This window comes from Nipponia nippon, unplaced genomic scaffold (assembly GCF_047370975.1).
Source record: "Nipponia nippon isolate SJK-2023a ecotype South Korea unplaced genomic scaffold, ASM4737097v1 scaffold_3, whole genome shotgun sequence".
NCBI lineage: Eukaryota > Metazoa > Chordata > Aves > Pelecaniformes > Threskiornithidae > Nipponia > Nipponia nippon.
In genome coordinates, this window is record NW_028262347.1 from 106,242,160 (window position 1) to 106,254,525 (window position 12,366).

Here is a 12,366-nt window from a genome sequence, read left to right on the forward strand (position 1 = left end):
ACATAGTTTTTATTAGAGTCACATTTGTCTCCCTCATTTGTCCCTGAATTGGGGGGACTAGTATACATGAAAGAAATTACATCCAGATACTCCACACCCCTTTTCCATAAGTTCTGTGCTATGCTCTGTGTCAGCTTCTCCCGTAACAACCAGAAAACCACAGCAGCTTGGGAGACAACACAGCACTCCAGGCAATGAGCCCCCTCCAAACAGAAAAATCAAGGAGCATGATGCATCCCAGCTACTATATTCGCAAAGTACCATGGCAGCAGTTACATGCAAAACGAAGAACACCGAGTAGTCTGTCAAGTCCCATTTCCCAGTCTCTCTAGATAATCTGGCTAGCACATCAGAATGCTTAGAAGTGATCAGTACAGTTCAATTATCATTAATGACAACCAATGGGAATGAGGTGATGTTATGTTGAAAGCACAAGAAAACGCTGGCCTACCTGGGGCAATTTCAAAGAGATGTTTCCCTGGTTCATCAGGATTAGGTGGCAGCTCATTCACCTGATTGCCTTGCAGTAGCATCAAACCCTGTAAGGGACACAAACACCAGTGAAAGGGGAAAGGCCATGAAGAGGATAAGGAAAAGAAGATGAACATAACAGACATAGCAAATTTAAGCCCCACTCTTCCATTGAGTTCATCTCCTTTCCACCCTTCTGAGTAAAAAAAGATTGAGCTGATCATGCGCTTGCCTCACCTGTCATTTCTCTTGCACTGGACACTTCTGGTCAAACGATCTTCCCTCTGGAATAACGATACTCTGAGCATGCATAGGTGATTCTCCTTGGTTTCCTTAACTAATTATACCTTGCAAAAGTTTCATCTCACATTACATCTACTCTTCCTTCACCCTTTAATTTCTGGTTGCAGCCTGCAGCAATGAGGTGGCTGAAGTTCTATTTCTAAATCTTTATTTCTGCACCTGAAGAAAATTGCCTGTGTTCCAGAGATTCCCAGTACACAGAAGTTCCCAGGGAGATACTGGAGGAGAGCAGATGATTCAGGTTTGCAAGGCAATGGGATTACCTTTCAATCCAAGAGACTATAGTTGCCCTAGCAAGAAATCTGAGCCTCTTTACTTCCCAAGTTCAAATGCTCCCAGCATTCAGATGCATTTTCACCTTGAGCCCAAGCATAATTAACACAATATATTCCAGTTCAGCAATTCTGCATAGCTAGTGGCATAGTACCTTCAAAGTGAACAAAATCATCTTCATCTATGGAAAAAGCTGAAAAAGAGATCACAGGAAGCTCTCGTCTGATAATGTGGGTGGAACAAGAATGAACACACTATTTGGAACTTCTTGTTTCTCCACTTTTTTTTAGTTTAATCTTTGACATTTTAAAGGATTTCCAGCTAACATTCTTTAGGACATACACACAATAAGACAGATAAAAGGCAGTAAGAACTGGGACTTTCAAGAGTTAAGCCATGAACAGTATAATCAGCAGTTCCTACTCCTGCACTGAACTGCCCTGGAATGGAAGCTAGGTCCAAACCATCTTTTTGTGCTGAGCAGAAAAAGAAGAAAAGTTGTTTCAGTCAGTTGTTTTCACGCTTATCTCTAGTAAACATGCACAGTTACATTCTGTCCAACTAATTTGGTAACAGCCAAATCCAAGACACAGTGAAGCATCATAACAGTGGTAATCAAAACAAATCCCAGTTACGCTCTTTGTCAGCTTCCAGATTCGTATTACTGAGTAATACAATCAGTGTCTCATGAGACAGACAATCCAGGATTTCAACTGATAGACGACAACCCATCATATGACCTTTGCAATCTTCTCCATAAAATAGAGAAGCCAGTTGTGTTATTTTTCATTACATCTGTTACAGCATAACGTCCCTGGCTTTGCCCCATGGTAATACATTTTCCTACAAATGCTTTGTTTGGAGAAACCACTGTAATAAACCAAGGAGCCAGCTTCTATTAAATGTAAATGAATTAAGTTCTACTCTTTTTTTTAACATAGATAATTTAAAAACTACTACACATAAATTCCCAGAACAATAATGCTTGAGGATGGAAAAATACTTCAGCTAGGAAGTAAGTTCCAAATCACAGAGGTTTACAAGTTGGCATTCCAGTTCTGACAACCGACCCTATTAAAATGACTTGCTGCTTTGAAAGGATCTGTTTGTTGCAGACTGAACACATCTCACAAGTACTCAAATTTGTTCTTCACAAAACAGAACTCAACCTGCCATGTCACTATAGATTCAGGAACCTGCTTCCATGTTTTGCCATCCCTCAGTGGCATCAGGCTATAAACATTCATTTAATTCCTCTTGACAAGCCAGATCAACATTCTAAGGCAGGAAATCCCTGTCATCCAGAATTCATGAAACTCTACTCCAGTTAATCACATATTGCAGGCCAGTGCATAGTTAAAAGGTAGAAATGCAAGACACCCTGAATATGAGTATTCATCGTCTATAGAAAAACAAATACCACTCTATATCCAACAGATCTGCATCACTACCCCAGTGTTGCTGCATTAAAAAAAAATAAAAAAAATCAGAAAATAAAAGTTCCAGAAGCAAAATTACCCTGACCACATTGCATATATGCTGAACATTCAACAGTGCAGATTATTGCTGTTCCTTCTACAGAATGTAAAAGCAAAAACAATCAGGAATAAAAAAAGAAACACTTAAACAAGTCAGATTTTGTATTGAGGCCTTCAGTTTAAATATCCTTGCTTTTGCTTTGATGAAATTGTGCATTTACATTTCTATCTCAATTTTGTTTCCTTGCATTTAAAAACAAAAATTCCATGCTTAGTATAACAGCAAAAGATGGTTTAATGTTTTGTAGCACATTGTAAAGTTCTTCATAACACATTTGACATACATTTGAGAAATAAAGATTTGAAAGGGGAAAAAAACCTGAATAATGATAGCTCAGAAGAGAGACAGAGGAGTTCAGCCAAACTCTGCAAGGAGCCAAAGACAGCACCTGCTGGCTCCACAAAGCATCCTAGAGGGGAAGAGTAAAGTGTTAAAGTGGACATCATATATTTTTGTGTGCATTCTGTCCACATTAAAAAATAACAGCTGCCTGACACTGGTAGCTAGAGTGAACTGTGAGCAGAGCATGCTGAAACCAGTGAAATACTATTAAATACTCCTGGTTCTAGGCTACTTAGCCCAGAAATCTGTTATTTGCCAGGAGATACAATAAGGAGGAAAAAGATGGAAGGTGGAAGTCAACTTTTATTTAAAAAAAAAAGAAAAAGGGAATCAAAAGAGATATTAAACAGAAAGATACACATGCTATCCAGCAGTACCTTCCCCTGTGCCCCATTCTGCAATAGGCTGTGCTGTGCAGCCCAAAACAGTATCATGCAGCCCCACTGGGCAGACACTTGTCTCCTGTCCTGCTGTAGCCCCTGCAAAATGTGGATGTTGCAACTTGCATAGCTGCTGTGCTCCAGGAGCGAGGACGGAAAAGCGTTGGACCTGAATGACACTCTTCTTCCTCCTTTTCCTCTACTGAAGGAAACAAGGAGCATTACTCACTAGAATGCCAGAGCAGAGCTGCTGTGCCTATGTGATCAGCTAGGGAGTGGGTAAAGGGCTGAACTAGAAGAAGATGGGGCAGATGGGCAGAGAAGTACCTCTTTGCAGTGTAACCTCCACCATGAAGTCCCGGCTTCTAAGTAAGATCAGATCACCTGTGGAACAGGAACTTCTAAAAGGATCAAGTCTCCCCATCCACATAACTCTGACCCCGTGTCTAAAAGGACAAAATACTTTTGATATCAGCATCCTGGAAAATTAAAGTGATACCATCAATTACCACCACAGTTAAACTGTCTTCTCCCAGAAAGCAAAGAACAAATTTTCCAAGCAAATCTCCCAAGTGACTTAAAGCCCTGTGTGCACTGCAACTCATGAGGTTCATGCAAAGTAGAGGTAGTGTCATGGAATATTATGTCAGCCAGGAATAGGGACCAAACAGTGATTAATGGAACACAGCATGATTTTCAAAGACAGGACCCTGAATGTTGCTTTTACCCAAAGCTCAAGATGTTTTGATGAGGAGCAGTCTCAAATTTTGGCTTGAGCAGGAAGACTGCTTTTCTCAGTCTGGTTTCTATCAGGTAGTTCTCTGAAACGAAAATGGTTTAATCAGATGTACTGAGAGGTCTATGCTCCCTCCTCATCTCTTCTTCATACTGAATGCACAAGTTTTGAAGTAGTTTCACAGCATGCTCCTAGGGACACTATATTCAAGAGGTAAAATGAACAAAACTTAAATGCTTGCCTTACCACAGAATGAAGTTCCCTGAAGAAAGTCGAGAAAAAGTAGCTCCTCTGTCAATCTGAGGCTGAAGCAGATGGGTAAGGGCATGGGGATAGGTGGGAGGGTCACAATTCTTTGTTTTGTCTTTTAAAAAAGCTTTATGAAGAATAGAACCTGAAGTTTTAATACTGCACAGAGAAACTGAAAACCTTTCTGCTTTTAGGAGTATATGGAACATCCCTAGGGAAATAGTGAAATGGCAGCACAAGCAGAAGAAAAATAAAATATCTAAGTTGCACAGTTGAAACCAGAAAGGATTTCAGAATAGCCTAAGACAAGAATGCAAGAAGCCACAAGAAAGGACCCCAAAAATCACAAAGCCAGCTTAAAAACAAAACAAAAAATAAATCTCTTAAGGTCATTTTGTTCGTTTAACTTAAATTTGGTGTTTATGCTACAAATTTACATTTTCAGGTCATTATCTTACTAACACAAGCTAGAAATGTACACATAGCAATAAAAACTAATACGATATCAGTTGACTCCAGCTGATCAGACTTTCAGAGCTTCAGGTATTAGCTTTCAAAAAGCTGGCAATAGTTGTTTTCTGTCAGAAGATGGAATCCTCCTAAATGTTAACAGCTTCTTTCCTTTGAGGACCAGTTTACATTTTGTAGAAAGAGAAGTTGTTAAAGAGACCGTAACTTTCTCTCTTCCTTGAAGGTACAGTCCTCTCTTAAGAAGCCCTCTAAGCAAAACTAGCCAGTCTCAAAATGGGTAGTGCCTACAAGCCAGCACAAAATAAAAGTTAGGCCTTCCTTATCCAGTAGTATAAAGCAAGTATAAATCCCCATTTGAAACAGTTACCTAAACCTCACATTTATAATTAAGCCGAATTCAGGACTTTGAATCAAGCCCTGTGTTACTTTAGAAAAAGGGATGCTTTTATGGAGGGTTCTTTCCCTCAGCCTGAATTAGTGAACTTGGCAAATACATATAGCCGGGTCCCATGTATTTTAGGCAAAACCCAATGATATACATGCCAGCTTTTTGCTGTTTTGTAACACGGAATGGTAAAGACGTACAGCAGTACATACAGACCAGGAGATTCAGAGTGTATTTACGGTGAAGAGCAGGAAAGGTTCACAGAAAAGTGCTGTCAAACTAGTTTCAGAAAGCCCATCTTTCTGCAGGAAACTGAAGTCAGTGATGAAGTCAAAGTGATAAACCAAAATCTCACACCACAGTGCCTTCCAGAGGTTGTAATTTGCTTGCCTCCAGTCACCCTTCTCCTGCAACAAAACTAAGCAAATGGAGTTTCTCCATGCTTGATGCACCATATGGTGCAATGTCACCTGCCCCCCTTCAGTGGTACACACCTTTGGTACACGAGGATGATGCTTACTCTAGAAGAAATCACAAAGACAATAAATTGCTTGAACTGACATCCTAAACCAAAGTATTTCCCAGTCAAAATACACTTCCTTTTTGATCATTTTCAGAACATATTTGATTTCATATATTCTGTAGAAAGTTCTCATTGAAATGACTTGTTTCTTACGCTCATTTTAACCAGCTTTGATGAAATGGACAAGAAGAGGAAGATCACTAAGTAGCAGGGCTCATTTAAAAAACAAACAGAAAAACCACCACAGACACGGGACAGTGGAAGGAATGTAGGACTTTCTGCAGCCACAGTGGCAATGGGGACCGTACACTGGTATAGCTGCTTTGTCCTAACCAGTGTGCACCTCATTCAGCTGTGCAGTGAAGTTGCAGCAGGTTGAGCTGGTAGCGTAACAACTGGAAGAAGAGTAGGGAAATAAGAGAACCAGAAGAATGATTTTTCAGAAAGGAAAATTGAGGGATGCTTACTCTACCTATGAAGAACAAGGAAAGCCTGCAACCTAGGCCCACCTCTGGAAAGTATTTTTAGGTCATAGTTGTATATATAGCAAAGGCCTTCAGATTAGCTTCTTGTGCATTTCTCTCTGCACATGTCAGCAAATTGTGCTGAGCTCTTCTATCTTATATAACCAGTCCTTTTAGGGGACAAAACGCTTCTCCAGAGGGTAACATTACCTAGCTCACAGCTGTCCAATCTGCCTGGCACACTATGGAGAACTCTAAATAAACAGAGCTGAAAAGGTAGAAAAAACCCAATTCATCTTAGCAGGGAGGGTGTATCAATTCTGACAGTTGCTGTCACTGGTAGAAAGACATTACTAAATTTAAACAGATTGATGCGTCCTTGTGCAGCAGCCACTCAGACTGCATTAGCAATCTTGCTTGGGAAGTAAATTAATGATGGAGTAAATCAGTTTAAATTCCCCAAGGTCTAGCTTGATGTATGCCAAAGGATGCCCCAGAAATAACCCTTAATTCATGACTAAGTTATTCCTCCCTCCCTTGGGCTTTGGGAGCCTGAGATGGCTGAACAGCTCCAGGGGCAGGCAATAGATCACAGACCTTCCAGTAAGCTAGAGGTTCAAATCCAGTTTTTGACGATAGCATCACCTTGCACCCTTTCGGGGCCTTGGTGCTTTGAGGGTGAATCTTAAGAGGACAAGTGTTCATACCTTAAAGGTATTAGTGTAGTCCTCCCTAACAAGAGCAATTGAGAAGTCCTGCCCTGTACCAGGCCCTGTGGAGCCAGGGTTTGGTAAAGAAAAGGAACATGATACAGGAAACATGAATGGAAAGCTTCCTTCTCTTGACAGAGTCCCTCAACAAACACAGTGGGTGCCAGAACACTGATCATCCTAATTCTCATACCATTACCTTTAACACAGCACTTCAGTCACTGTTACAAATGCTTACAAGATAGGAACAGGGTAATAGTGGGGCTCAAATCTGCCCTCAGGTCTGCATTTCTGAATCCCAGGCCAAGGATGATGAACTGACTACATGAACATCTTGATTTTAGCTGAAAATGGAACAAAATTTCACAACAGCTTTATACCAATGAATTATTTCTGACCCTGAATTCTAAGGATCAAATAGCCCAAGCTAACCCATGACCAAACCTAGCCTTAGTGTCAGTGAAGGAGATGGAAGTCAAATTGCCTCATATTTAAAACAGACTAGGGACAGACCCCATGGTTCAACTGAGAAGTCAATTGTTGTCTCAGATCCTCATGTCTCAGGCCAGGAACAGAGAGCAAAATGACAGAGGAAGCTTTCCTAGGTGTTTGTGAAGAACTTTCCCAGAGCTACATACAAGCATGAACTTGAAGAGCTCTGTTACCTCTTTTGTTCATCATCTAGACACTCAATAACAGTTGTGTCAATAATAGACGAAAAAGGTGACTTGCTGGCTCAGGCTGCCAGCAGACATTACTGCATCAGCTATACTCAAGACTTCTTTCCAGCCTCAAGGGCTAAAAAGCCAACCCTGTCACTCCAGCCACAGCAAATGATCCTTTCCAGAGACTCATTTTCAGACTGGCACTTTGGATCACAAGGTGGATCTACTGTGCCACAGGACATACCCAACTACAAGTTTGCTGCGTTATGCCAATCTAACAATTAAGTTGCCTGTGTCACAATTCTTCTGTCTATAAGGTACTGACGATGTCCCTGTAACTGCAGCTGCTTCCACAAAAGGAAGCTGAGTCTACAGAATTAGTTCAAGATCCTCGAAAAAGAGATGTATAAGTAAAAAGGTGCTATTTTTTTCCTTTTGTTTTTTTAAAGAGAATTTGCATCTTCGAGTTATATTTGAGATGCAGAGGAATGAAGACTATTGCATCCAAAGCCATCACTGGAGATGTACTCTGCATATTTCAGGCTGGAGAAATGTCACAACAGCTACACTGGTGTCAGTGAATATTTTAAAGATGGAAACATACTGGACAAGTAGTGAAGGCAGAGAATACAATTTTTTTCCCCTTCTCTCACTCCACAGGAACCTCAACACTAGCCTTTTTTCTGGAAACATCATTTTAATTAGTGCCACTGAGCAATATGGGGAGGGAGGGGAAGACAGCATCAGCAACAGGCAGTAGTTAACCATGGATGCACTGAGCTCATGCATTTTCAAGAAAAAGTTGTTACTTGACTTGTTATCATTTAAGGCCATGCACATCAGTTACTATGATCAGTTAACAGCCTGATATTTGTTAAATTACTGCTATGCAATCACTTTTCCACCCCAAGAGACAGGAAAACTGTCTGTTCTTAGACCACTGGGAAAAAGTTTAAGGATCGGGCATGCCTGATCTTCATCAATATCTGAGAACACTATAAATAAAACAGCCACTTTGTGGAGCTGTGTAAGTTTCAGACTGTTTCATAGATTTTAAGGGCAGAAGAGATTAGTGGGATATCTAGCCTGGGCTGCCACCAATGCACTAGCACCCCTGCTCTTTTTGCTGGTTTACATTCTTCCTAGGCTCTGAGCAATATTAACATTCTGTTTACTTTATACTTTTCCAAAAGAAAGGAAGAAGTGAATGCAGATTCTGAGAGGAAAAAATAACTCACACCTTAATATTCATCTCTCCTGTGTTCTTGACACTCAGATTTTCACCTGTCCAGAAAAACCCTTGCTTCCTTCTTGAGTAAGATTCCACCTGAATTTATCCAATAGTCCATTTTTGTCATAGTGCATTTTTTGGAAAAGAATGGAAAGTTTCTCACCAACATTACTGGAACTAGATGTTGTTTGGGGGAACATTTTGTGAATAGCAGCCCTTAAAAACTTCTAGAGTCAGTACTGGGAAATGAACAGGAGACTTCCAAAGCTGAATACATGTTAGAAACCCCTAAACCAAGGCTATAACAGATTTCTGGATTTTTTTCAGTCAAGCTATACCTACAAATCACACTGGACCAGAGCATTACAGGAGCACCTACAGGTAAGAGTTACAGCAACAGTCCAGCCTGCATATTGCTGATGGAGTAGATGGAACAATGAAGTCTGGTTACTTCAAAGATTTACCAGGTGTTGGCTGTCTGTTTCTGCAAGGAAAAAAACCCACAACAAAACAAAATCCTCTTCATTAGCAGCTAATAATCTCCACAATAACTTGAAGGAGGATGAAATTCCAGTCTGTTTCATATGCAAGTACAGCTTTGCTCCTTCACCTTGCAAAGTGCACTCTAGATAGGAAAGAGAAAACAGACAGCAACTAGGCGGATTTTACTGACAAGAAATGCTCAGAAACCTTATGAAAAGTCTGGGAGGACAGAGATGTGCAGGTTCATGCAGACCCCTTGGAGAAGGAGAAACGTCAAAATGTCCTGCTATTACTAGGTATTACATAACAGTTAGTTAATTCCCACGACCAACCTCAATGAGTATTCTCGAGATATCCAGTGCAACAAACAAAAATATTCACCAAGTTTGTGTGTTGTGACCCCCCTTCATGTTGCACACACACAGCTGCCCTGCTACTCTCACTTCCCCTTTTGGGTGTGCCATTATAAAGTCTGTTACGTGGAGATCACATTGTTGCTATCTGTTTGCTGAGTAGAATGGAGTCAGCTCTAATCCTCTAGTAGGCTCTCTAGGTAGTGCTGCAGAACAGTGTCAGGGTTCGGCTCCTGCCCCCACCTAGTGAAAAGGTAAGACTGTGGAAGGACACAACGTAGGAGGGTACTTAGCAACATTCATACCGAGTGGTTTATTTAGAATGGTTGCAAGTTTTAAAATGAAGGATAAACAAGAAGTCAACAGAACAGGATAAACTTTTGGCACCCTTCCATCCCAATCCTGTTGTCCCACATTTTGACTTTGAGGTTCACTGAAATTAGAAGACACACTGAAGGCATTCCAAATATAACAGGAAAACACTGGAAGGGCAACATGACAAAATTGCAGATGCATCACAAATTATTTCAAAATGGTACAGAAAAGTAACATATACAACATCTTTAGAGTCCAGTGGCCAGAACATATTCTAGAAAATTCTGCTGGTTTCTAGAGTGCAAAATTCAAGCCCACTGCTGATGCACTAAAGCCTTTTATCATATCAAGTCAATACTGAAAGAAAGGTTAATGAATTAGCTGCAGAGTGGCTTCTGTTCCCCTGGAAATTGGGGAGGAATGCATACTACCTCCTACCCTGGAAACAGAAACAAAGCCAAAGCTACTTTAAAAACCCACACATATATTGACACAGTTAGTAGGAGCATCAAAAGCTCTTTGCAGATCAGTCCTCCCTTTCCCCCTTTCCTCATGGGGGCACCTGAGAAAATACTCAAGAAAAGCAATGGCTGCAAGCTCATTCTCTAACCTTTGGCACAGAAGTCAGTCTGAGGGAGTGGACTGTGCAACTGCAACTATGTCATATGGCACACAAATGCACACACTTTCAACAGTACTCAGTCCACTACAACCACAGAGTAACTCCTCTTCACTCCAGGAAGCCTATGCCATTCTCCTGTCATTAGATTGCAACTCCATCTTTTCAGCATTATTTTCACGGGAAGAATATCTACAATTCTCTCTAAGGACCTGGAAGCACAGGTTTTCATAAAAATAGGCAATGCAACATCCATAAACAAAAAGATATTGTTTAAGGTTTCTCTTTTGAAACATTATGACATAAATTTCTCTTGACTTTGTCAGATAAACAATAAGAATATGACCCTCTTCCAGAGTACATACAAATAATCAAGTAGGCAGAAGATCAATGGGAATTTCAGTGAAGCTATTGATTTAGGTTTTGCACACAAGCTTTCAGGTTATACTCAATATTTAAAACAGAAAGATTTAAAAGAAGCATGATTATCTTTAGAGATGAAAGAAATTAGGGATTAATATAAATTGATGAAAATATCTACATGGCCTGTAACAAAGATCTCTCAGGTTCACAGCTGTCTTCCTAAGCTGTGTGGGCATGCCTGTACCATTGTCCCTTCATTCCAGAGAATCCCAAGCAATAGCTACCTACAGGTTCCAAAGTACATCTCACCTGTGGGATGCATATGGTCCTAGCTGAAGTCAGATGCGAATCCTAGTTTGCAACTGTTATAAGAATGGTCCTGTATCACCCTATACAAAATGGCTTCCCCCAGTGATAAATGTATGGCAACCCTGTCCCCAAAAAGGGACAGGGTTAAAGAAACCCTTTCCAACATGACTACCTCAGGCAGCTCCTTCCTCAACCCATTCACTGATACAGTTCAGAAGGGCCCAACTCTCCCCATGCATTGTATAGGAAGATAAGGTGCTTGTCTTAAAAGTGCAAAATCCAGATGTTGCTTGCAGAGCCCTGAGCAACAACAGGTTACATCATCAAGTTCAAGTCTCTCTAGCCTTTACACAGCAGGCTATCCATAATTATGGATCAACTCCCTGACTAGGCAAGTGCAAGATAAGATGCAGCCAACATCCTCATGCACCTACCATGCATGTGTCAGGCTCACAGGGGAAAATTAATTTCCACTCTCACTCTACAATGAAATTTATGTGTAACAGTTAAGCAGGCAGCTGTATCAAACAGTTTAATAATAGGCTATAATGAGCGTGTGGATGGTGATGATATTACACAGGCTGTCTGTCACTCTGTAATGCCTGTACTGACTCATCAGGAGGCAGCAGTACAGGGACATTGTCTGGCTTATTCAATTATGTTCCCTCTGTTCAATGACTCTGGTTAGAGGCCTGACAGTCAAAACAATGACTACATGAAATATGCTGCATAATATACTACAGCAACTAGGAAAGCCCTCAGCTCCAATGCTGCAAGAATATTTTACAGGCATATTGAAGAACTTGAATACGAAATTCTTCATCTTGGCTGTAAGCTTTATCCCATCCTGTAGCACAACGCCCTACCGCCAAAGTGCTGTAGATATAGAAAGGTCAGAGAAGCAGAAAATCATCCTGGATTTAGTGCTGAGTCCAGACTGACAATTGCAATGTCCTCAGCTCTGCATTTACCCTAGGTGCAGGAGCACTGTCCTCTCATTATGACTTGTTTTAGAGAACCACATTTAATTGTAAGAAATTGATGCTAGACCAGCAACACACTCACAAAAGGCATGTGAAGTAGCAAGCAGTTAGTAAAAAATTCCATTAATTAATACGTGGTTTAAGAGAGACATACTTGTGCAATGTTCACTTTATTAAAAACTGTTTAAAATAGTCACTA

At 40.6% G+C, this 12,366-nt stretch overlaps 1 protein-coding gene across 4 annotated transcripts in view; it reads right to left on the reverse strand.

Moving 5' to 3' along the window:
- ARHGAP22 (Rho GTPase activating protein 22) overlaps positions 1–12,366 on the reverse strand; it is a 158,309-nt gene that overhangs the window by 124,665 nt on the left and 21,278 nt on the right. For all 4 annotated transcript variants that reach the window (XM_087768275.1, XM_087768274.1, XM_087768276.1 and 1 more), the window contains exon 3: positions 452–539. In XM_087768275.1, the coding sequence (XP_087624401.1) occupies positions 452–539 (88 nt within the window). The remainder of the gene's footprint in view (positions 1–451; positions 540–12,366) is intronic.